This window comes from Harpia harpyja, chromosome 17, assembly GCF_026419915.1.
Source record: "Harpia harpyja isolate bHarHar1 chromosome 17, bHarHar1 primary haplotype, whole genome shotgun sequence".
In the NCBI taxonomy this organism is placed as follows: domain Eukaryota; kingdom Metazoa; phylum Chordata; class Aves; order Accipitriformes; family Accipitridae; genus Harpia; species Harpia harpyja.
Genome location: NC_068956.1, coordinates 25,980,186 through 26,004,716, shown reverse-complemented (window position 1 = coordinate 26,004,716; position 24,531 = coordinate 25,980,186). Strand labels below are relative to the sequence as shown.

The following is a 24,531-nucleotide window of genomic DNA, read 5'->3' as shown; positions in this document are numbered from 1 at the left end:
TCATCATGCAGCACCTCTTTTTGTTCATTTGCCCAGCACACAATCAACCTAAAATGGTCTCCAGCATGTACCAGCTGTGCTGGATCCTCCATTTGTTTGTGTTGGGTCGTCATGGTGAGAGCCAGGAGAAAAAAATCACACAAATGCGATAAAAGTGTCAACTGTTGAGTAAACCCAGCACCATGAACCTTTCAGGACAGAAACTGGTGTGTGCTTCTACTGCACTGTGCCTAATACAGTGGCATTCTGGCCTGCAGTCATAATTGTAGATTCAAATACATAGTAATAGTAATAATAAAAGATAATTATTCATAGTAACAGTAATAATAAAAGACAATTCTTCATGCCATCTCTTGGACAGCACAGCTGTGTGTCAAAGAGAGCAGCTGATCCTCATTTATACAACAGTCGGCAGAAAAGTTGACCAACTTGAGTGTGTACACCAAGTAGCAAGGACAGTCCCCTGACTCCTCCTATACCACGCTGCTTCATCAGCACAAAATGCATGATCCTTCCTTTTAATGGACTGTTAAACTAGAGGCAAAAAAGCAAAACCCATAGAACCATGCTGTTTTAGGCTCTATGTCTTCTGTATTCTATCGTATGTTTACGTCCTGTGGATGTGCTTATCTTTCTGTGCCACAGATGAGCTCATCCATCTAAATAATTTAAAAGAGCCATCTCCAGTGCAGTGGAAGTGCCCTGCTGCTGCCTGCTTGCCTTGCTGACCCCTCATCCAGTTTGCCTGTGCTTGTTGGTGTCCTTACTTGCCTGACTTGCTTAGGCACATGGACTTCTGCTGCTCAGTCGCCAGGTATTTCCATATAACCTTTGGCAATTCACCCTGCGAGCTGTAAACGATTACAAAGCCCCGCTGCCTGCCCTGTCTCCTTGTAGCAGAGGAGATGGGAAGGACCACGCACCTCAGCTGTCACAGCGCGGCCAAGGACATAATTTTGAGTTGCCACCAATTTCAGTTTACATGAGGAGACAGCTGTGAGCTGCAGTGCCTGAAAAGCAGTCATGGTACCTATTCTCTCGCCCCTACTATGAGAGTGCTAGTGGGGAGGGCATGGGCAGACCACCTCCTAAATTACCCTGAGATCACCTCCAGGCTCCTGCACAGGGCTGCTGTCTGCCTGGAGTGAAGGGCTGGTCTGCAGGATGGCCTTGGAGCAGATCTCAAGAGCCTGTTTAAACCTAAGCTGTTGTATGTAAGGGGTTTTTTTTATTTTTTTCAGGGAAAAGCCCACATTAATAACGTTCTAAGTATAAAATCTATTCAGCAACATCTATTTATGATGCTTTGAGTCTGTCACTGATTTAACTAGAAAGTCATATGTGCCCAGGAATGCATATTATTAGGGATGGAGAGACATCCTTCAGGACTCATCCCTTGGACTCTCATTTATGAGTATTATTATTTAGATGCTTTATGAAAGTAAAACAAAAAAAAAAGAAAAAAGAATGAGGAACCCTCGCACTTTCTCTGTCCCTCAAGGATACGATATTGGAGAAAAAGTAAGTGATGCTTCAACAATTTGCTATTACTCCCACAAACACAAGCCTTTTTATCCCATTGGCGGCTAGAAGACCTGACTAAGATTGGGGATAACGATATAAGGTACCATAAAACCCTTGCTCAGGGGAGAGTCACAGTCACAGCACCATTCGGGTTGGAAGGGACCTCGGGAGGTCATCTAGTCCAACACCTTGTGCAAGCAGGGTCAGCCAGCGCAGGTTGTCCATGACCATGTCCAGTTGGGTTTTGAGTATCTCCACTGACAGAGGCTCTGCAACCTCTCTGGGCAACCTGTGCCAGTGTTCGGTCACCCTCACGGTAAATGTAGTCTTTTCTCACATTCAGGTTGCATTTACTGGTTTTTATCTTGTCCCTGTTGCCTCGTTCTCTCAGTGGACACCACTGAGAAGAGCCTGGCTCCCTCTTCTTCATTCCCTCCCATCGGGCACTTACACGGATGAGATCCCTCCGAGACCTCTCTTCTTGGGGCCCAACAGTCCCAGCTTTCAGTCTCTTCTCCTGTGAGAGAACTCCCAGTCACTGCCTCCCAAAAATGTACCATCTAAGCAAACTAGGCTGACAAAGGAGGGAGTGTCGTGCCTGAAGTCACACGTGTGACAGCACAGGATCCTCACAGAGGCCATGCGTGTGGGGCTGCTTCTGCTGGCCCCAAATCTTCCCCCAGGCTTCAGACGGGGCTGCTTGCTGTCAAATCTGTCTTCTGAAGTCAGTAGATTTGTGCTGTTTTGGAGCAGAGTATAAAGAAAATAATTATAACCTCTGCAAGGGATGGTGTCTTGCCAGGGGTTGCCTTTGCTGCCTGAAGTCCTAAAGAGGAAAGGCAGCCTCGAACTTTTAGTATTAAAGGGAACAACTCTGTCTTAATTTCCTGTGGTTTTACATGAGATCTGTCCCCGAAGGAACCAGGATGCATCTGTCACAAGCTCCATCTACTTAATTTTCTTGATTTTTTTTTTTTTCTTGGACAGTTTTACAGTACCAGCATATGACTGTGTCTCTCTCAAAAGGTCTACTCATTTTTTCAATAGATCTGCACCTTGTGTAAGATTTTTTTGTGTCTTTGAGGTGGCATGCATTTTTCATCAGGCACAGCCTTTCTTTGTTGAACGCTGGTATCCGGGAGCAGCCTGGAATGAGGAATAAAATACCCGTTACCACACCATTTCAGATAATGTGGATCCATAACGAACGCGAAGCTCTTCGGGGAGCAGGACGGCTTCTGAAGGGGGCATGTTACAGGCTAGAGTGCCCTTTCTCCAGATGCTTCTAGCTTGGAAGTCATCATTTTCACTGTGAATCTTACAGGAGCTTTTGTCATTAATAAAACTACAGTTTGAAAAAAAATAAAAAATAGGAAACCAAGAAGAAGCTTGGTATTTCAAATGCTAAAAAATAACGCGAGAAATACAAAGAAGTGAGGTACAGGACCAGACTTGCGGACCTGGGGTGCAAAAAAACCCCCAACAAACCAGTCATATAATTTTTTTTTATTATTATTTGGAAGCCGTCCAAGAGTACAGCACTGGGCCCACACGCTGGGAAGGGGATCCACGGAGAAAGGCCTGCAAAGGGGGAGCCCCAGACGCCCTGAGGGAGCTGCAGCCGCCCTCGGGAAAAACGACGATTTATGTGGTATTTACCCGGGTGGCGGAGGAGGAGGAGGAGGAGGAGGAAGGAGGGCGGGTGTCTGCTGCTAAGGCGAGGAGGCGGCACCGAGGCCCCGGCGGTGCCCCGGGGACCCCACGCTTCGCCTCAGCCCGCCGCCGCCCTGAGGGGGCGAAGGACCGGACGGGGGGGGGGCCCGGGGGGGGGGGGAGGCGGGGGGAGGCCCCGCCCCGCCGGCGGCCGCTTCCCCGCCCTAGCAACGGTTGCTGAGGAGCGGGGAGGGAGGGGCGGGGCTGCGGCGCGGCGGGGCGGGGCCAGGCTGGCCCCACCCCGCTCCCCTCGGCAGCCTACAAGCCCCATGGTGCCGCGCGGCGGGAGCGGGATGGGGGGGGCGGGAGGAGGAGGAGGGAGGGGGTCCGTCTCTCCCCTGCCGTGTCCCCTTTCTCGGCTCGGCAGACGCCATGTTGGTTTGAGGCGAAGATGACAGGGGGCGGCTGCGGGCGAGGATCGCGCTGAAGGAGCGGCACCTCCGGCTCGCAGCGGGGCGAGCCAGCGCGGCTCGCCGAGGAGGAGGAGGAGGAGGAGGAGGAGGAGGAGGAGGAAGGGGGGGCGCCCGGAGCCGCCGGAGGACGAGGCGGGGGAGGGAGAGAGGGCGGGCTGGCTGAGGAGGAGGAGGAGGCGGCGGCGGCGGCGATGCGAGCGGAGACGCGAGCGGAGACCTGAGGCTGCCGCCGTCGTCGTCGTCGTCGTCGAACGCTCCCCCGGCCCCCGCCGAGGGCCGTCGCCGCCGGAGCGCCGCGGGGGAGGGCTTTCCCCTCCGGCCGCCCCTCAGGCAGCCCTCCCCGGCCCTTCTCCCCGGCAGACCCTGTTGCATGTCGCACACCGCCTAGGGGGGGGGCCGAAGCCCGGCGTCCTCCCCAGCGGCCCCGGGCCCACCCCGGCCCTCCCGCCTCCCTGCCCCGCCGCCGAGGGCAGGAGCGAGGTCCTGCCCGCGCTGACTGAGGAGGTGACTTGGACGCACCATTATCCCGTGAATCATCCCGTCGTCATTTGTCAAGGCTGGGAGAGAAGGAAGAGGGAGAGAGGAGGGGGTAAAAAAAAAAAAAAAACCAAAAAGCCCGCACGCAGCTCATGTGGCGGTGTAGTCCTGCCTGGTCTACCTGGCACCGCTGGTGCTGCTGCCGCTGCTGACAGGGATCTGCTGCCATCTCTGGTCTCCCGCCGGCTCCTCCGGTACAGCCCCGGCACCGCTTGCCCCTGGATAGTCCTCCTCCTCCTCAGCCGGCCGCCTTCCCCGCTGCACATCGGGCACCTCTGTTTCGTAGGGGACGTGGAAGTTGCTGCCTCCGACGTTGACACCGGTTTTGCTTCTTGAAGATCTCCGGCGGGCTGTGCTTGGTGCTTTTTTTTTTTTTTTTTTAAACTTGATTTTTAAGCCATTAGGGTAACATCAAGATGTCCAGCAGCGTTCCAGCTGATATGGTAAGTCTTACAGTCCTTATTTAATAGTATTATTGTGGAATAACGTTTATTTCGGCCTGTTTTGGCAGAGAAGGTGGAAAGAAGAGGGGCGTGGGAAGAAGGAAAAAAAAAAAAAAAGGTCTCGGTTACATATTTAAGGAACAAAAAGTTCCCGGTTAATAACCCCCCCTCCCGCCCAGAACCAGAATGCTGGTTCTGCTTTGCTGTTTGGTAGCGGAGTGGGGAAATCTGCAGCGTCGCCTTCTGTGTAGCAAGGCAAGGGGGGGATGTCTGCTTTCTCTTACCTATGGCAGTTAATATCTGACTGCTCTTGCTTATTTCGTGTGGCACTGCCGTTCAGCTCTGGCGAGCGTTTTTGGGGGGGGGAGAAATACGAATTAGAACATTCAGAATGATTTAAACGAGCCGTTTCTCTCTCCTTTTTTTTTTTTTTCCCTAAACCAGCTGAAATTTAGTCTCAGCCTTTTTCCTTTTCTTCTCTGAAACTTCGCTTGTTTCTTACCGACGCTTTGTCTTCTGTGCTGATGGGAAGTTAATCTCTTCACTTGCTGCCGGGTCAAGAGCGAGAGAGAAATTCTCATGCATTTATTTACATAGCGAGTTCCTTTGTGCACTAGCTGCAATCTGGACATTTTTCAAGGGCACTCCTAGTACTTCTTATGGCGGACTGTACTTCAGCCTGTATTGGATACTCGGCTCGGTACATTTAAAATAGGAAGGTATAGCAGGGCATGAGGAGGGAGGGTGAATCAGGTCTGCTAAGTAATCCTTCGTTCAGCACGACTTTCTCCATTGGTATATATTTCCATAAATCACTTAATTGGAAAAAAAAAAAGTTATGGCTGCAGTTTGCTATGTTCTTTATTCTTACGGCAGAATATTTTCACCTATCTCTCCGTGGCTGTTCACATTTAAAGGTACTTTTTTTTCTAAAAGCAGCAGACTTGTCCATGCTTTGGTTTTTTTTTCCGTTCTGGGTGAAGTTCTGTTTTGCGGGTAAAATCTGCCCCGGTAGTGATAACAATAAAAGCGAGTAGCCGTTGTTTCAGCCATCGATATACAATTAATGGTGCATATGTATGACAAATGGGCTATTGAAATAATGGTATTCTTTAGCTGCTTACTTTCAGTGTTTCCTTCACAGCTTTTGTGCTGCAGTCAAAATGAATGAGTTCTGCCAAAAAAGCAAGAACCGTAAGATATAGAGGATGATCAAACACGGTTTTAAACTCACTTTTTTTTTTAATCTTCTCCCGCCCCCCCTGTCCCCCGCCTATCTCGAATACTATAAATAAATTTTGACCCCTGGACGGAAAGGGTGATGAGGAGACTATTGTCTCTGACTTTAAATCCTTTCAACTATCAATTTTCATATATTTCTTTTTAGGGTCTCTCTGGCTAACATTTACTCTGAACCCCCTTCTCACTTGCACGTTTTTGTCTAGCATTGTATCACAGAAATCCTCTCCTTAGCTGTGGAGGGTTAGATGCAAATCTCTTAGTGCTGCTTTTTAAATTGCCCGGAGGAGTCCCTTGACGGTGACATGAAGCACTCCTCTTCCCTCTCACCCTGGGCTGAGCGCACTGCCACCTCCACACTACTTCTAGGTCCTGCCTGCCTGGGAATCGTGGTGTTGCCTCTAGACTTGTCGTGTTTGGTGTTTGACATTGTATACAAAATTTACGAATGTTTGATGTTTGACATTTTATACAAAACACAGGAATTTTAAGATAGGTAAAATACTATTTTGTTTCTATGAAAACTATTTCCTTCTATTGTTATGATGTAATGAGAATACCACGGACAGGGATAGGTAGGCCTAGTGATGCTCTGTTTCTTCAAATCAGGAAGAAGCTTGTTATACATAGTGATGTTTAAATACTGAGTCATTACAGAAACATTGGAATGAAGATGTTACCAATGTCGGTAGAATTTAACTGAATAAATAGATGTATCCTGGTCTGTATTAGGATCGTTTTGTTGAGTTTCTGCATTAGTAGCTGCAGTTTCCCTCTGAAAGTTTGAAGTGTGTTGTAGAAATTCAAGTTATTAAATACAGCTAATAAATACTGCTTTGTAAAAAAAAAAAAGTACTTGAACACTCATTTTGGGTCTCCTTTTGTCTCCATCCTCCTTTTTTCAAAGGATCTTGTTCAGGAAAGAAAATGGGATTGGTATTTGACTGCTCTTTAAAGAGGAGCACTTACCAGGCTGTCACCTTGTTTATCTATGTTTTTATTTAGTGTAGGATTTTGCAGTTTGCGTTTCTCTTATCCACCCACTGTGTAATTTGCATTTACAAAAAAAATGATTTCCCATTTCTGTAGGAGTTGGCATCAGTGTGATGGAGTGTCATGTTACGAAGACGCCATCACACTTAGTAAATCTGCTATGAATTACTTAAGTATTATAATAATTATGTTTCAAACTGTTTATGTCAGATTCATGAACTAACCCTCTCATAATAATAATGATAAAAACTACTATAATTGCTTCTTCTTAAAAATGTGTTTATTTGTCTTCCTGTCCCATCTTTGAGAAGGATCTGCTATACATAAATTCATAGTAAGTTATCAAATCTTCAGTAAGCTTTGTACTTGTATGTAGGCAAAATTTGATCCAGTGTCCTTTTACCTGACATTTAGTAGACTTCTTTCCAGAACTACAGCTGATTTTACCAGCTAACTATTTCAACCTCACTTCTTAAATAATTAACACAGTACTTTATCATCTGCATTCCACTAATAAATTGGATAGTGACACACCACATTCCAGGTATTGTAAGTTTGTGGCGCATTATTCCTTAGCGATGTGTGCTACTTACAGGTTAAAACTCCACTTCTGGAATGAAACCTGCTATTATTGACCTCTCTACTTGAGTAGTTTCATTAACTTAATTAGGACTAGACATGTATGGGGCAGTGCTTGAAGACTATCCTGCATATCTAGAGCCTAATTTTGTTTAATTTTTCACATAAGTAGTGGCGATTGTAGTGGCAACAGGGCATCTCTGAATATGTTCAATAATTTCATCAGGTAATTTATCAGTTTTATCATTTGGTAGCAGCTAGAGTTTGAATAACAGCAGGGCTATTTGCAAGTTGTATTTCTTTTGTAATAATGAAGAGACATGAGGTGGTTTATGGACTTGTGAAGTTAATCACACTGGTTTTTGGAGTGGACCAAATGAAAATGGTTTGGTATTTGTTTAAACACTGTAGCTGATTATTTTAAAACAAACTATAAAAACCTATGCTCAGTCCAGAAGTTATTACTCCACTGAAATAAAGGGGATTATTCAACTGAATTATCACAAGGATCTGGGAAGCTGTGTGTCTGTATTCTGTGTGCCTATGATACTTCACCTTACAGATAAAATTCTTCAGGGATCTTAGAAGTTCACAGTAAGGGGCCTGTATGACTGAAAACTATTATGGTGTGTGCCGTTTCCTGTATTGGTGCATTTTTATGTAGGTACAAAAAGACTGCCAGTGCTTTCTTCCTGGGCGGTTCTTTGTGTGCCCTCAAGGATATCAAATTCTTTTTCTGTCTGAGTAGTAATCGAGAGTGATGCTTTTGGCCCATGGTGGGTTTTTATGTGTGTGTTTGTTTTGTTTTGGTGGGGTTTTTTGGCATTTGATAAACAGCAGAACGCTGAAATCTATCACACAGTTAAAGGTTTTCAGTGTTGTTATGTACAGCTATTGAATCCACACGCTATATACTTAAGAGATGTAGGCAGTGTGGGGGAGATTATTTTTAATGAAACTGAATGTTTGTTGTGAGGCATTTGCAGACATGCAAGAGGGTGGAGTCTGTGGTCTAAAACACTTGGATACATGGACAATGTTAGAAGGGGGCAATATGTGGAAGAAGAATAACAAATAGAAACCCTGTTCATGCCTTGTCAGTGTCAGCATCTTTAGTGGAAATGTGTATGTGTGTGTTCTTTCTTTAAGAAATTCAGTATAGAATGGTGATGAGTAGCTTAACATAGGTAAGGACTTCCTTTTTAATGCATATTAATGGACGCTAACAGGGGAAAAGGATGGATGTGTAACTGATGCTACATCAGTAGGGGAAGCTTGGCATCCAGGAATAAGATTCAGACAGGAAGGACTCAGAGGAGTAGCTGGTTGTATGGCAGTTGAGTTTTGTTGTCCATCATTCAGTCTAAACACTTCTTTCATTTACGAATAAGTGCAGTATCATTATAATATGCTTGGAACATAGAAAATACTTTGTTCGCTCATAGCTTTCTAATGTATTGGAACAAAATGTAAGAAGCCATGCATCTCTGTTCTTCTATTTTAACTGCTTTTCCTTTTGCCTTCAGTAGATCCTTTTTCCTGGTTTTGAGAATTATTGTATTCCTAGTAGCCTTTGTGCATATAGTCATAAGTTAGTCCCTTAAGTTTTTATAATAAAGGTCTAATTATTTCTCTTTATTTTTGTACACCCTCATGTTGAAAGTTCTAATTCATTACATTCTAAGATAAAAATAGCTTATCAGGTTTCTCTGTGCAGATATTTTTTCCTTCCCTTTTGATTTTTCACTATTGTTTGCTGATTGTAACAGATAGGAGTATCCTATCCTTTGTAATTCTCAGTGTTTTGTTTTGGTTTTTTTGCCTCCTTTTGGAGAAGGAATTGATGGGATCTGTGTTAGAAAGAGATTGAAGCAGCTCCTTCCTGACTCCTTATATATTAAGCCAGCCTTTGTAGCATATTGCAGTGTTTCTTGTAATGAGGTGAAGAACTCCCTTCTCTGTTATCTGCAGCTGTGGCCAGGGATAAACTTGTTAAAGCTAGTGTTGTATGTATATATTTGGGTATACTTCAGAATTATTTGTATTTACCATTTCCCCCCCCCCCCCCCCCCTTTTTCTTCCACAGATTAAAAAAATGTCTTACTAAGATATTTCTTTTTGGTCATTAGATAAATAGGTAATGACTGGCATTTTTATGTATGACACTGTAGTGGAAATTCCACAGCATCCTAACAGATTAAACATACTCTGAAACAACGTTTGCATGTCCTTCATCTCATTTTCTTTGGGGATGAACAGCTGTAACCTGTGGGTGAGATAATGATTGGTATTTATGCTGGGCCTTGGTGCAGCACTGTACTTCAGATGGAAGTGTAAGCTGGCAGCGTAAACTGTTTCTTCCTTCCTGCCACCCACCCTTGTTGTTGTTGTTACCTGAATTGGTTTCTCTCTACTTTTGTTGTCTAATTCCATGGAATACTGGAGGTGATGTGTACTGAAGGACATTTAACTCCTCCCTTGTTGGGAATGCTGGGAAGCCAGCAGCAGGTTCCAGCGGGGCTGAGGGAGAGAAAACAAATGCTGAGTATCTGAGTGTAGCAAAATGATCACCTCTGCAGCAGGAACATTGAATTCTGCATGTTAAAAAATTGCCAGACATCCTATGCGGGAACTGGACAGCTCAGTCAAGACCCGAATGGGAACAAGTTGCAGCTCTCAGCTGTGGGATTAGGGACAACTTCAGGTACCGGTAATCTGTATTTCACCTTGGAGCTTGTGACTGCTGGTTGTGCATATCTAAACTTGAATTTTAGATCATTCAGGCCCATAGCTCTCTTCCTTGGCTTGGCTTAAGGCTGTAGTAGGAAATTAGCCTGTCTGAATGTGGTCCTCGCAGCAGACTTGGTAAGCAGTACTTTTATGATACTGTAAACAAAATGACTAAGGGCATGCTCTTCAGGTTTTTTTTAACTGAGAGTTCTGCCTAAGTACAATTTTTGTGAATGTTAAAAGCCATTGTCATGGTATATACAGTAAGTGGGATTTACTTGTTTTATATTTCTGGTCAGTCAGCTTTGTGTCTCAGTAAAAGTCAGAACGTAAACTTTTGATGATGTCCCTATATACACTTGTGCAGTACTGAGCAGAATGGAGAGCTCAGTTCTGACTCAGCCTCTGAGTGCTACTCTAGCTTGCAGGAATCCAGAAATATCTGGAATGTGACTAATCATTCTTGTGATTTTATGTAAAAGAGATAGTACAGCTTATTTTCAATCTTTTCTTTGTTCAGTATTGGTTCCACTAACTTGGTTATTCCTCATTCTAACTATGGTGAAAGGCAGAGCTGCTGATCAATACTCTTCCATGTTAAGTCTGTTTTTGCAGCAATTAATTGAGCCTACTGAAGTAGCAAGCCTTTCCTGCCACAATTTTGCACGTGTAAACTTTAGCTCACCATAATTATTAAAGGGATATGACTGAGTGCACTGCTTTCATTTTAGAAGCTATTGAAAATGAGCAGAATGTCAATGAGAAATTTTAATGTAATTGTTCTCACATCAAATCTAAACTCCGAGACCCCAACTCTTCATCAGTTTTAACATAATTTAGAGGTCTGTATTTTGAAATTCAGCTGTTGTTAAAAATTACCTTGTACATTCTGCTAGAAGGACAGCCTTTAATTTTTGACAGCTTCCATTATGTTGCAGAACATGTTAAAGCACTGACTGGAACATTTTTCACTTGGTATACCTCCAGCCAAATTTAAATTCACAGATGTATCACTAAGTGCACTAAGTGTTGCAAGCAATGGCAGTGAGGAAAAACTGAGGGAAGAAAAGACTGAAGAATCAACACCCTGGAAGAATTTTTTTTTTTTTTTTTTTTTAAAAAAGGTTGCTGAGACATCAGTTGAGGTTCTGCAAATAGCATTATTTGCATTATTAATACTATGGTTTTTTGTATCTGAAAATAAATTTGAGGAGGGTGAAAAGTTGCTAACAGGCTTTCTAAAAATGTAGAGAAAATTATTTAGGAGGTCTGTTTATTTTTGAGAGTAACACTTAAAGTTAAGACCTTCTTACTTGTAGGTCTTCTGGCCTTCAAAAGTATAGTTCTACAGAAATACTTAAATTTTGTTGCAGCTGAGTACTCTTACATATTTGTGGAAATCTGGTGTATTTTGCAGTCGCTAACTGGGATTGTGTTTAGCTCCTTGACAGGATAAATTTGTTGCTGCTTGTAAACCATCCACAGTGAAGGCAATCTCTCGATTTGTGTTAAGACTTTAAAAATATGTTGAAATCTGATTAAAAAAAATGTAGTGTATATTTTCCACAAACACAAACTACGTAAAATGAAGATTTGGCAGATTACACAATTGTGATACTGCTATCAGCATCTTGTAGTTTTTCTACTTTCTGTAAAGAAATTTGAAAATAGCTTGCCAGTGACAGGATTACATTTGTGGGGTTTTTTTGGTTTGTTTTTTTTACTTAAAATTATTTGGGAGATTCAGTTTAGAGTTAAATGGAAAGTTTGTGGCAGAGTTTAGCGGAGACTTTATTCCATGATACTGTCGTTATGGAGACAGAGACAAGCAAGAAACTCCTTGAGTTTTATGTATCCCATATAAATTAAACAAGTAAAAACAGAGATTCTGCCTTGGAGTTTGGTAGGTTTGTTCTACTACCAAAAAAAATTAATCTGTGCCTTAGTGGGACATAGGTACCAAAATGGTACTTCGTGTTCAACGGCACAGGAGTGCAATCTGGAAATGTTTGTGTTTGTGTCTACATACTGTGATGGTTTCGGTTTCTCTTGAGAGCTGGCACAGGTTGCTATTCGGGCTACTCTAATTTGTGTCAATGGCTTGGACCACTGCTGAGGAACAAAGATGGTCTTATCCTGGAGTTCTCTTTAGCTGCATCTGAGGATCTGGATTTTAATCTGTGAATATTGGCAGGAGTTTAGCTGCCTTTTTTTTTTTTTTTTTTTTTTTTTAGGGGGTGGTCCTGAGCTCTTCTGGAAGCTTTGCTTTTCTGTGATCTTCATTATGCAATATTCCCTGTTTCATGTTGCGTAAGAAATTCTCTCAAGCACTTGATAAAAGTCCAGTACCAATTTTGAAATAAACACAAGGAAACTAAATGTGTTTTTCTTTCAGAGATTGAAAAGAACAATATGTTTCATCTCAAAAAGAATAGTACTTCAAAGTCATATGCTGTAGCATTGGTTGGTATGTCCTCAGTGGAGTTACATGGTAGTGCTTTGTGGTCTGGCAGAGATCCACATCACCGTAGTCTGTTTCTGATACTTAACATATATTCTAGATGGTACTACTTAATCTGTCTCCGGAATCTGACGTACGTTTTTAATATAGAGAAATAATGGAACAGTGATAACATAGTCAAGTGCAGTGTTAGTCAAGTCTTCCATAGCTGGGGGTGTAAATTTAGGATTCTCTTCTTAAAGGTAGATTAGTGCCAGTCTACATGTGAATATATGTGGCATATGCTGGTAAACTTCAGGAAAGTTATTATAAATCATATTACTATAAAATAATTCTTCTCAAATAGTAGTCCTTTTCTACAGACATGCTTATCTTTTGTATAAGGGATTAACTAGAAGCCTTTGTGTGCTTTTAAAGCCTGAAATACCTAGTTGCAGTGTTCTGTATTTATTTTTTTTAAATTATAAAATTCATATTTGTATGGGCAGTAACACGAACATCAAAATAAACTTAATTCTTGGAATAGTGTTCTGTGGTTGTATTTGATGCACAACATGTTACTTAGGGCATATTAAATCTGAATATTTATGTCATTTTGTGAAAGAATATACTTTTTGTCTCTGCAAACAAGTTACACATCATAACAGCTGTGCAGTGTGATAGTGAAAGCTTAGCTCTCACTTCTGAATCCAGGTTATTGATCTGTGATGGAAACAAACTTTATTGGACTTGCATGTTTTAGTGATTTATACTTTGTATACTTGTGTAGCTATTTTTGGCAATAAACCCCAAACTTTCAGAAAGCTTTATTAAAAGATTTTAAGTGAGGGGAATAAATCCTCATTCACTAACTCCATATGATTCAGTAATAATGAAATTAACATGAAATCACACACAAAATTAATAACTTCCACTACCTATATTACAGCACATACGTGGTGATGAGGATGTATTACTGTATGTTTATAAGAAGAATTAAAAAGCTGCTCTCTCAGTAGAGTTGTGTGCTCTCTCTTATGACGACTTCCGAAGTTTTTATTTGTGTTGATTTTCTGGATTTTAACTGTTGGACTGTGGTGTCCTATATTAAGCAGGACTAATTGTCGTGCGGCATCATGCGCATGCTGTAGCTGCCCCCCGATAGTTGCTCAGAGTGGGCAGTGCTGCAGGTGAATCCCTGCCTGAGGTCAGCCTTGCACTGGTTAGTGTGGTTGGGACACTGGAATCGGTGGTTTAGCTGTTCTTGTGAACACCTAAGCAGATGCATTGCTTTCCCCTTACACAAAGGTTGTGGTAATATTTCTTGGAGTCATTCTAGTTTGACTGTATGGTGACATGGTCCTGACATGATCAGGAACTCCACGTTTGTAAGGTGGGGTTTGTCTGGCAGGTGATAAAACATTCAGACATAAAAATGTATAGGGATTGTTTGACTTGAATATTCAAAGATTTTGTATCAGAATGTGCTGTAACGTGTATTCTTCATGCTATGGATTTCCAAGAAAAGCTATTTTAAAGACCACCTTTATAATTTAAAGATGTGGTAATTATTTTATGTAAGGTCAGCTCTATGCTGGTTTACTTCAAGCTCAAGTGCAAAGGAAGGGAAGCTTTTAAAAAATTCAAAGGATGCTAGTGAGTATTTCTAGTTGTCTAGACACAAGACCAGGGTTTTAAGGTACAGTATGTCAGATCTGGCACCAAGAGAACAGCTCGTTACTGAGAAGTTTGATTTTGTCTTGAGGATCTCATTTTTATAACTAATGGCAAGATGACTAGGAGCTCTTATTAAAGATAAACTGCAACTGTGTTTGATTTCTGTCTAGTTATTGCCTCTGGCCAATATAGTTTAATACAAATCAGGATTTCCTGTAAATCTGGAAATGGGTAAATTTTTTTTCCAAATTACATATGTTTAAAATTATTTGGAGGTTTAAAATATCCACTGTAGTGGGTGGAATGCTAGGTAAACTGTAAGCGGGGTTCTGATGAGGGTTCCAGTGAAGGAGGCAATGGGTATTTGCAAAATTGTTTTAGCTAAGAGAGCGCTGCCTTTGAACTGTGTTTCTTCTCATTAAGAAGGGAGTCCTGTAGAAGGGGATTCAGGGGAAGAGTGTAGGTGCTCGGAACAGGGTAGCAGAGGAGTCTGGTGATGGGCTGTAGTGCTTCTTCTTCACTAGCAAGGATCTCAAAAATTCTAGTTCTTCAAATTCATTGTAAAAAGGAGGGTTGAAGTACATGGTTTTGCAATGAACTGTCATCACTCACCTCAGCCGGGGTGATGGGACTTTTTAACTTTCTCCTACATGCCACTTTTTATGGGAATGAAAATGGGCCCTGTGCGCCCATTTCTTCGGCTTTGGCGATAGCCAAGGAAATCCCTATGGTGGGCTACAGTGCAGTTGCAGAATACTTCTTGTTCCAGCACTCTGATGCTGGCACTTGATGATGCGAGTGTATGTGCTCCTTGTGCTTACTGCAGATGGTAAGTAGGATTTTGAAAGATTTTAATGGGGAATCTATAAAGTTTTGGTGGGGATGGACTCCAGAGCCTCAGCTATCTCTTTCCCTGAATTGACTGTGAAGAGTGTAAAATCTCTGTATAAAGATCCTGGCACTTCTAAGGTGAGGTTGTCTTTTCCAATACAAGTTTGTGGCTTTTAAGCAGATAGAGTTTATCTTGTATTCATTGCCACTGTGAGTAGGGTGTATGTACCATAGCACTATTTATGTCATACATGGAAAACTCAAATTAAGAGGGAACTTTTCCACTTGTAAAATGAAGTACAAAACCAGTCATAAATACCTGCCTGTTCAACAATATTTATCCATCCTGTGGTATACATGCATCATTGTCTGTTCTTCCAGAACCATGTGCTTTTCCCCCTCTCCTTATTCAGCACCTCCTCATTGTTCAGAAACTGGATTGGTGCCTTACCTTCCTGTACTCCTCAAACTTTTCTTGGAAGATAAGTCTTAATTAATCTTGGGGCTTCCTGTGATATGAGTTTCCTTAACAAGTACTTAATAAAAATCCATTTACTTTTAGAAGATCTGTGAGAGAAGAGTTTATTATTTATAAAAAATTGTGGATATTGTGGAATGTAATTTCACTTAAATATACTCTTATACTAGATAACTCTGCAGCAGAGTTGCAGGGAGTGAAATCTTACAGTTTGAACTGCAGTCAGAAACAAAATTCAAACGAGATAAAGATTTTTTTTTTTTTTTTTTTAAATGACGTTGTATATTTTAGTCAAATTTTGTTGAAATTTCTCTGGCCCGCTCTGGTCTGGTGCATCTTCAGTGCCTGTCAGTCTTGGTTGTTCAGAGCAGTTGTATTGCATGACTGTCCCAACATTTCAGTTAAGCTAGCGTGTGTGCTCTTTGCTGATGTGGAAGTTTTATTCCAGAAGTCTTGTTGTGGACACTGAGTTAATTAAAACGCAAAAGTCAATAAAGTATTTATACATTGATAGATGCTCCCAAGAACATTTGGAGAAAGGTTGTAACCATATTTGTTAATGAGCTGTAAAAAGCAAGTCTTGAGGCTAGTGCTCTAGAGGAAGCTCGTTTTCATACCAGCTTTGTTGTAGGGCTATGTTAGTATTTCTTTCAACTCTGAGAATCATGTGATTTTGCTGAAGTGTTTTTGCTGATCTTTGAAAGAAACTGAAATTCTGAGAGCTTTATTATCAAATATTGCCTTAACAGAACTGTCAATTTTCATGTTCCTACTTTTCAAATAGCATAGTATCAGTTTAAATCTGAAGCAATCTCAGGAGAAGACCACAAATCCACAACAGTTTCTGATGTTCAAGGACTTGGGGATTTAGTTTTATTCTTGAATTATCTCCCTCAAATTCTGTATTTATTTTTTTTAGGAAATGAAATGTAGGAAAGACAGCTTGCCTTATCCATAGAGCACAGAATCACAGTCAGTCAGTACCTTTATCTGCAAATGTGCTGCTTGGTAAATTTCAAACTCAGGTTAAAAAAAAAAAAAAAATGCAAGCAGCAAAGTGAATAATTCAGTGCTGACTAATGCCAGATAAGGCGGAGTGAAGGTAAATAGTTTCCTGCCTTTTGTAGTCGATTCTGCTGCTGTGTATCAGTCCTGACTTTGATGCTTAAATAAGTGTCCTAGGTTATGAATTTTATTTATAATGAACATGTGGTTAGGAGGTGATTTTGTTCCCCTTTGTTGTTCTCTTCTGCAAAAAAACCCCAAACAACTTTTTGTTGTATCTTGTAGTTCTTAGCATATAGAAAGGAAGACCAGAGGGAAAGAAAATTGGTGTAGTTAGTGCCTCTATTAGTACAGTTTTGAAGTTTTTTTTTTTTCTTTTACTAAACGTTGTTTTGCAGGAGATGGAAGATAGATAATTATACTTGAATAAACACAGCATTTTCTGCAGTCTTTTATATCCCATAGTAATTTTTCTTGTAAAATCAGCTTGCAACATGTTCCAAAAAAAAATGTGATACAGTTTTTAGGAAGAACCATAGCTCTTTGTTGTGGGAGTTTGAAATTTCCTATACAAAAATCACTTATTCAGAATCTTAAAATATAGTAGTCTTGTATTTTTGTTCTGTCTTTAACTTTGGGATAAAGCCAACAGTTGTTTTGTGGTGCATTATTGGAAGCTGTATTGGCTAACCCTCGAGTGTCTGTGGAGCTGTTGGGATAGGGAAGAGAAATCTTTTGAATTGTTTCAAAATAGTTCTTGCTGGTTTGCTGGAAAAGATGGCATTCACTTTCTGTTGTAGGCATTTTGGACTGCTTTAGCAGTCTGTAGGATGGCTGGTGGTAGCAGCTGAAAGGAATGCAGGGAGAAGCCAAATCATGATTACACAACCATCTAGTGACAAAGGTACAGGCACTGAACATAGCAGTGTCAAAGCCTTCAGGCTTATTTATGGACAGTAATTTGCCATATAAGTGTGACGGGCAGCAAGAAACAGTCAAGGAGTCATCATAATTTTCTCTTACCATGCATAGGTTTTATACTCTTAGTGATTAAATTCGATTCAATGAAGTTTTTAATGCGGCAGATGAAAACAGGTTTCTGATGAAGGACATCCTCACGCTTCCTCTGCCTGTCAGACACAAACATCCAAATCCATCCCTTAATATTTGTATTTTCAGTATTGGTGCTGAATGGAGATAGAAAAGCAGTGTATGTTACTTCGCCGGGTGGAAAAATTATGGAGATGCGTCCGTGTAAACATTATCTCACCTGGCAAAAGTAAATCTTACATTACCAGATACAGGCTCTAAAGCAGCAAGGCTTCAAAGACTTGATTCAGTTGCCTAAACATGGCATTCAGTGCCCAGTCACACTTTTCTTTGATGGCCAGGATGGCCAGAGAGAGCAGACGGCTATGACACATGAGTTATGGGAGGCCCATGCCCTTCTGGAGGAGCAGCTGCACTGTATGGGGGGGGAGTACTTCACAATGCCTAAAAATAGCACTAGATGTATATGTTTAGGGAATTATTTTGAGCTGTTGGGGCTTTGTAAAACCTCATTTGCAACACTTTTATATTGGTTTTTAGTAGGTTGTCTTTTCCTAGCTTAAATTCATTAAGTAGTGCTTCAAAATCATTAAATGTTTTGATTTACAGTTCTACTAGCTTTGTTATTTCCTACAGAAAACTTTCACGTCTACGGTTGTGAACACTGCAGTAGAAAGAAAATTTTCCATCATTCAAAATACATTTCTTTCCTTTTAGCGTAGCAGATCTTCCCCTACAGCTATATGGAAATTTGAGTTGTTGTAGGTGTACTACTGCTTGTTGTGGTGAAATAGGTACAGTGTGATTGCAGATCTTTGCCAAATGTGATCCGGTCTAAGCTGTTGCACACAACCTGTTCAAAAGAAGAAAATGGACGTTTATACATGTTATCACAGTAAATTTAAAAGTAATTTAAGTTGCCAAACAAATGGAAATTTCTACACAACTGGGCTAATTTTGAAAATTGTCTGAAGTCTTTGAAAGTGCATTATCCATCCTGTTTGTAATTCGTTGTATAAAACTGGACTTGAATGGTCTATTCTGAACATCACAGCAGAAATGTGGTGTGTTTTTGCCTAAGTGGAGCAGGAGAGAAAGAATACTGTCTATACAAATGCTATGTTGTTTTAACGATACTGAATTTTTTTATAATGGAGTCTTGCAAAGAAAGTCAGATATGTGGGGGTTTTTATATGTTAGATTAAAAGAAAGAGGCTTATTACTTGAAGCTTGATAGGTCTCTCTTGATATTTGGCCTGAAATGTTTGCAAGATATTTCATATCCTCAGAGCAGAAATGAATATGAGTGGGTTGAAAATTTATGCTTACATAATTAAATAATGAAGATTCTTTGGCATTATATAAGATATGAATGCAGGGAAGCTTGTTATCATTGCCCTAGCAAGGTTTCTCTTGTATACTGGAGTAAATTTCATATCTGTAATTTGATAAATACATTTTATGTTTATATTTTGGAGCGCAGCTTTTGATACTTGTGTATTGCAAAGGTTGAGTTACGGATTGAATGAAGCCTTTATGTTGTGTTTCATATTAGCACTTTCGGCTCAATTTAAGTTTTGAAACATTAGTTTTGTGTGGTGTGGTGGGTTTTTGTTTGGTTGTTTTTTTGGTTTTTTGTTGTTTTTTTTTTTTTTTAAAGTTAAGGTAGAAATCTAATGATCATAAATGACACCTTTCCAGCATAAATTGTTGTAAGCATTTGTAAAAGAGAAAACAAGCTACTTCATGATTATCTTGAAACTAAACATATTTTGTCTCTGCGTACTTAAAGGCTAGTTCTTATTTTGCTTAAACACTTCATGTTTTGAAGAATTTCATGTAGAGGAATCTTTATATGGTAACTGTGTAAATATATATATCAATATAGTTTTCATTCCTTTGACAAGACTAATCTTTGCATTTATGCTTCTAGTAGTCCTCTTTTGGATGGCTAGATTTCATTACTGAGGGATCAATCAAGAATTTGCAAAGTAGATTTGATAAATCAGGAACCCTGGAAATAGCACTTGACCTGAAGAGTCAGATTTTTTTTTTTTTTAATAATTTTTAAGTATAAAGAAGCAAAGAACTAGCAGCCCACAAGTATACTTGTTCAACTCCATCCATTTTCTGCTATGGATACATGAGCTGTTACACTCATCCACAAATAGAAGCTGTATTATAAAGTGTATCATGATTGTTGAATGCAGGCAGTCTATTCAAAAGACTTTTATTGTTCAAACTAAGCTGAAAATGATCTGTAGGATAAAGCTGTGACCTAGTTCTGGATTTCCATGCTTTGGAAAGCGTTATATTGCCAAATCTGTGCACGTGTATGTCTTTAATTCGTTTTCCTTCTCTTTGAAGATTGATGATTAATAAATTATTTTTAGGTTAGTAGTTACTTATCTATGAATAGAATGTGTAAAATATTCTATTCAATGTTAAATTTTAGGGGTTTTGTGGGAAGTGAATTTTTCACCCAATCTAATGTATTAGAGAGAAGGTCAGCCTACCTAACTCCAGCTGGCTCTGAAGTAAGTATCATGCACGGTTGTAGCATCAGCATGCTATGTATGTAGGGAGAATTGACTGCTTAATCTGCAATGATAGGTATTTGAATTCTATGAGTTTAATAATGTTCGCATTTCTTTTTCAGGAATGGTCAAGTCTCTGTAAATGAGCAAATTTATTATTAAGACATGTACAAATATTATAGACTTTAAAAATTAGAATGAAGAATTGCAGTTAAGCAGTTATGTTCTGTGTTTTGCTTTGCTTTTAAATTGGTGAAATATGGGGCTGTGCTACTTTTAATAGTAGCTTGACCCCACATTGAGCTTGATTTTTGTGGCATTGAACTTCCTGGTTAAGAGTTCACAGGACTGACAGATATTTATTTGCAAGTTTAAGAAAAATTCCTAATATAAAACAATGTTTTCTGAGAAGATATCTTCACTTTTCCCTATACCATGTGAAAAGGTTAAGACTTTGATTTATAAAGTAATAGAAGGGAATTATACTTGTTATTTAAAACAAATATAATTTCCCCCCAAACCTTGTGATAAAGATGATGGGATTACTGTTTTTCTCTGTGCAAATTGGGTGTGGTGGCATGGCATTACATGCCAAAGGAGTATATATAGAAGGCAGCTTGGTGGATATATGAACAAGGGGAAATCTGTTATTGTTTGGGGTTTTTTTACTACGAAGCAATATAATATTCAGGCACATCCCTAACTTTTTTGCTTGGCATGCCTCTAAGTTTTTTGTTTGAGGTACAAGAAAGTAACCCTAAAACTCCTCATTTTCCTGAGCATGGAATTTTTTTTCTTAGACAGCAGAAATGTGGAATAGGGTATAATCTATAGAAACATGGTTTTTGTTCTGAATGTAAGTGTATGTACTACAATAAATGCTTAGTTTTGTTTCATTTGAGAAATATTCTAAGACTATTTAAATATTGTATCTCCGTTACATTAAAAAATAATATTCAGAGACTGAAGCAAAGACCAATTTCATAACCTGTGCCACCATCTGTTAAATACACCAGAAGCTTATTTTTTTTCTGGATGGGTTTAGCCAGCTGTCCATTTTGCACTGTTGCCTGGATGGAGGCGTGCATTTAAGAATAACACAGTAGGCTTTCTGTGAGTTGACAAAAAAGCTTTTTTATTTTGATCTGAGACTCCTTTAGCTTGTCTGACACTTCCTTATATTTAGTCTCTGGCTGAGGAATGTATTTGAAACCTTTCCCCTGTTGCACTCCTCTACTCTGTGCTTTCATCTTCTCCCACTCAGGTCTGGAGCTGCTCCACAGGACAAGACATGTGTCTTCTCAGCGAACCTTCTGTGAGGCATGTGGATGTATTTGCTAGCTGCAACACAAAGTCCATTCTAATCCTATTGACATCTAACCCAAGTGGCATTTAGTTAATCTGTCTGGAACTCTCCTTTCTTTATCTGACTCTGTGAGATGATGCAGCTTTTTGTAACTTTATTTGCTTTTACATGAGTGTTTTGGGATGGTAATACAGACCAGTAGAGTTTACTGAAATCGTTTTCCCTTTTAAAATGTTGTCTTCATGATAAATAAGATCTATTCAGTAATGGTGTCAGGGTGACCTGGCAGATTTTAGTGTTATGTTGTTATTATGCTTAATTATAATTTATATAAGGGCTGATGAGACAAGGAAAAAATTCGGTATTTACAAAAGTCTGGACAGAAAGTTGTTGCAGGTCAGTTGATCATTCCTATTCTGCTGTTCAGTTTGCAGCAAAACAACCTGTATTCAGGAAAAAAAAAAAAAGTTGCAGAAAATGGTTTAGAATTAGAAACCAGCTCTTTGCTGACTGCAATTTAGAGCTGGCTTTAACTCTAAAATGTAGAAATTCATTTTCTGACTTCCACAAGAGTTTTGCTTTTTTAAAATTGTAAAATAATGCCCAAGTAAAATCTAACAGAAGTCAGCTGAAGAAGCTACCTGAGGCAATGCACTGTATTTTCTGATTTGGATTTCCATGAAATACGTTGTGTGCTGCATCTGATCACTCACACTTAGAATGGCAAAGCTCCTTTCTTTGGCTCACTCTGTTCTGTCTGGTTGAGACTGTTGGGTTGGGAAAGGATTTGGCATCACTTCATGTGGAAATCCTTGTTTGTTTATTCTTCATCACAGAGTTAGCTAGAGGTGTCTGCACCACTTAAAAGCATGAAACCTCTGAATTCAATGTTGTGTATGGATACCCCAGTATATTCTCATCCTGTCCTGCTTCGTTTTCTGATCTTCTCAGAACAGCAGGACTCTGTTTTGGTGCAGCTTGATGGAGTAGCATTTTGCTATGTCTCTGGAGTGTAGATAAGCATATGAAATGGGAACAAGAATTTGTCGCTATTGTATGGAGGACATCTGTGCTACTAATCAAGCTATGGTATCAAAATACTTGAAATGCTTGCTTTTCTTACATGCATGTGTCAGTTGGATAAACTGAACTTGAGAATTAACTGCATGCAGTCTCTGCTGTTTGTACATGGTTTGTTTTGGCTTAACTTTATTGGCCCAGCTCATCAGAGGTTTATTCTAGGAAGATCAAGGACCTCAAATCTATGCTATTAAAATCTCCTTTGCCCCAGCCCTTGTCTTCAAAGTCTTCCTGGAAGCTTTGTAGCTAAAACCAGGATATATAAGGTGATTGCAAGACAGTCCATTTATCTGTGTTCCTGGCAAGTGGACAGCCAAACCAAGCACTTAATGCCTTCATTCAAATGTTTTGATGAACCAGTGGACAAAATTGTGCTGTAAGCTCTGCTTTGGCAATTCAGTTTCTCCCTCTACTTTATCATCTAGTCATTATGTCTATACATGACTAGCCATGTAATGCTTGCCTTCCCCTGGCTGTGTTTCCACCATGTCCTTATAGTAGGATTTAGTTAGTGGTCATGCAGCCAAAAGAGACATTGGCCACTGAGTGATTTGATGGAGGAGTAATCTACCAGAAATTCCCCCAAAGCGTTTCCATGTGTCCAGCTTAAAACCACTCATATGATGATACTAGTTTCATTAGATCTGACCCCAGGAAAGGGGAGAAAGTGGGACCATACCTTTAATTCATAGCCTGCATTCACACAAGTTCAGATGTAACAGAAAATGCAAATGCACTGTGTTTATGAAAAGGCAAGCTAGCTGAAGGTTAGAGATCCAAGCGTGCCTACATTTATGTATCCATCAATGTACTGAGATGATACCAGTCTTCAAGTAGGATCATAACAATGAACATAGCTTAAAGGATTAGTTGCGCATCAGGCAAAAGCAGCACTCTTAATTTTTTAATTTTTTTGTGAACTGAATAGTAGTAAAAGGCACATGGATACCTAAATAGTCTTCATTTTAAATAGTTATTGCTGTTTTAAACTTCAGATGGAATTGAATAATCAAGAAGAGACTTAAGGAAATAAATTTCTTTCATTTTAATACCTTTTTGATCCAATATTTACTCACTCCTTTCTCACATTCCTGGTGCCATATTTGTCAGACATTAATCTCCCGACTGGTGCTGCTTTGTGTGTATATGGAAATAAATCAGAGGAACAGTGAGAAATCTGTAGCAATAAAAATCCTTTGGCCTGACAGAGGACATGAGTTTTAATAAAGATATAACATGCATGTGTGTGGGAGGCATTGGAGGAGTTCACCTATTCCTGTAGAATGTTTTTTTTTGTTTTGTTTAGCACTTCAGCTATCAGTTGTAGTAATAAGATAATAGTATAAATTGTTAAGGTAGAGTAAAAGATTTTTTTCCTTTTTAACTCTTGGAGTCTCATAGAAAATTGGAGTCAAGAGGTTGTTACACAGAGATACAGTTCTATACCTGTAATAAAGTATTTTTTCCAGAACTTATTAGTTGCGCTTAAACCTGTCGGTGGGGCTGCCAAACAAGGTCTTTGAAGCTCCTCTCAGTTTAGCAGGGCCTTGATAACGGAACGTGTTTAATACAAATGACATTCAAAAGTAAGAAAATCCACATTTATAGATCACGGAGTCTTAAGGTTAGAAGAGACCTCTGAAGGTTGTGTAGCCTAAAGCAGGTCTAGCTGTGATGGTGGCTCAAAGCAGGGCTAACATCAAACTTAGATCATGTTGCTCAAGCCTTGTCCACCTGAGTTCTGACTGTGTCCCAAGATGCTGATTCTGCTGCCTCTCAGGGCCAGAGCTTAAACTACCTTCACTGGTAGGTTTATCTGCATGTGCAGTGGGAATTTCTCTTGCTGCAGCTTGTGACCATCAAGATGGTACAAAATGCTGTTAGATACTTTAGTGCTCTGAATAGGAACTCGCAACCAAAGTACATCAGAATTCCTTGTATTTTAAAGTCTCTAAG

The 24,531-nt window shown here is 40.2% G+C and overlaps 1 protein-coding gene across 1 annotated transcript in view; it reads left to right on the top strand.

The window, feature by feature from the left end:
• The first annotated feature begins 3,860 nt into the window (after positions 1 to 3,860).
• Positions 3,861 to 24,531, top strand: part of UBL3 (ubiquitin like 3) — a 58,097-nt gene continuing 37,426 nt past the window's right edge. Inside the window, exon 1 of the mRNA XM_052813046.1 lies at positions 3,861 to 4,630. Within this exon, the coding sequence (XP_052669006.1) occupies positions 4,604 to 4,630 (27 nt within the window). The 5' untranslated portion in view covers positions 3,861 to 4,603. The remainder of the gene's footprint in view (positions 4,631 to 24,531) is intronic.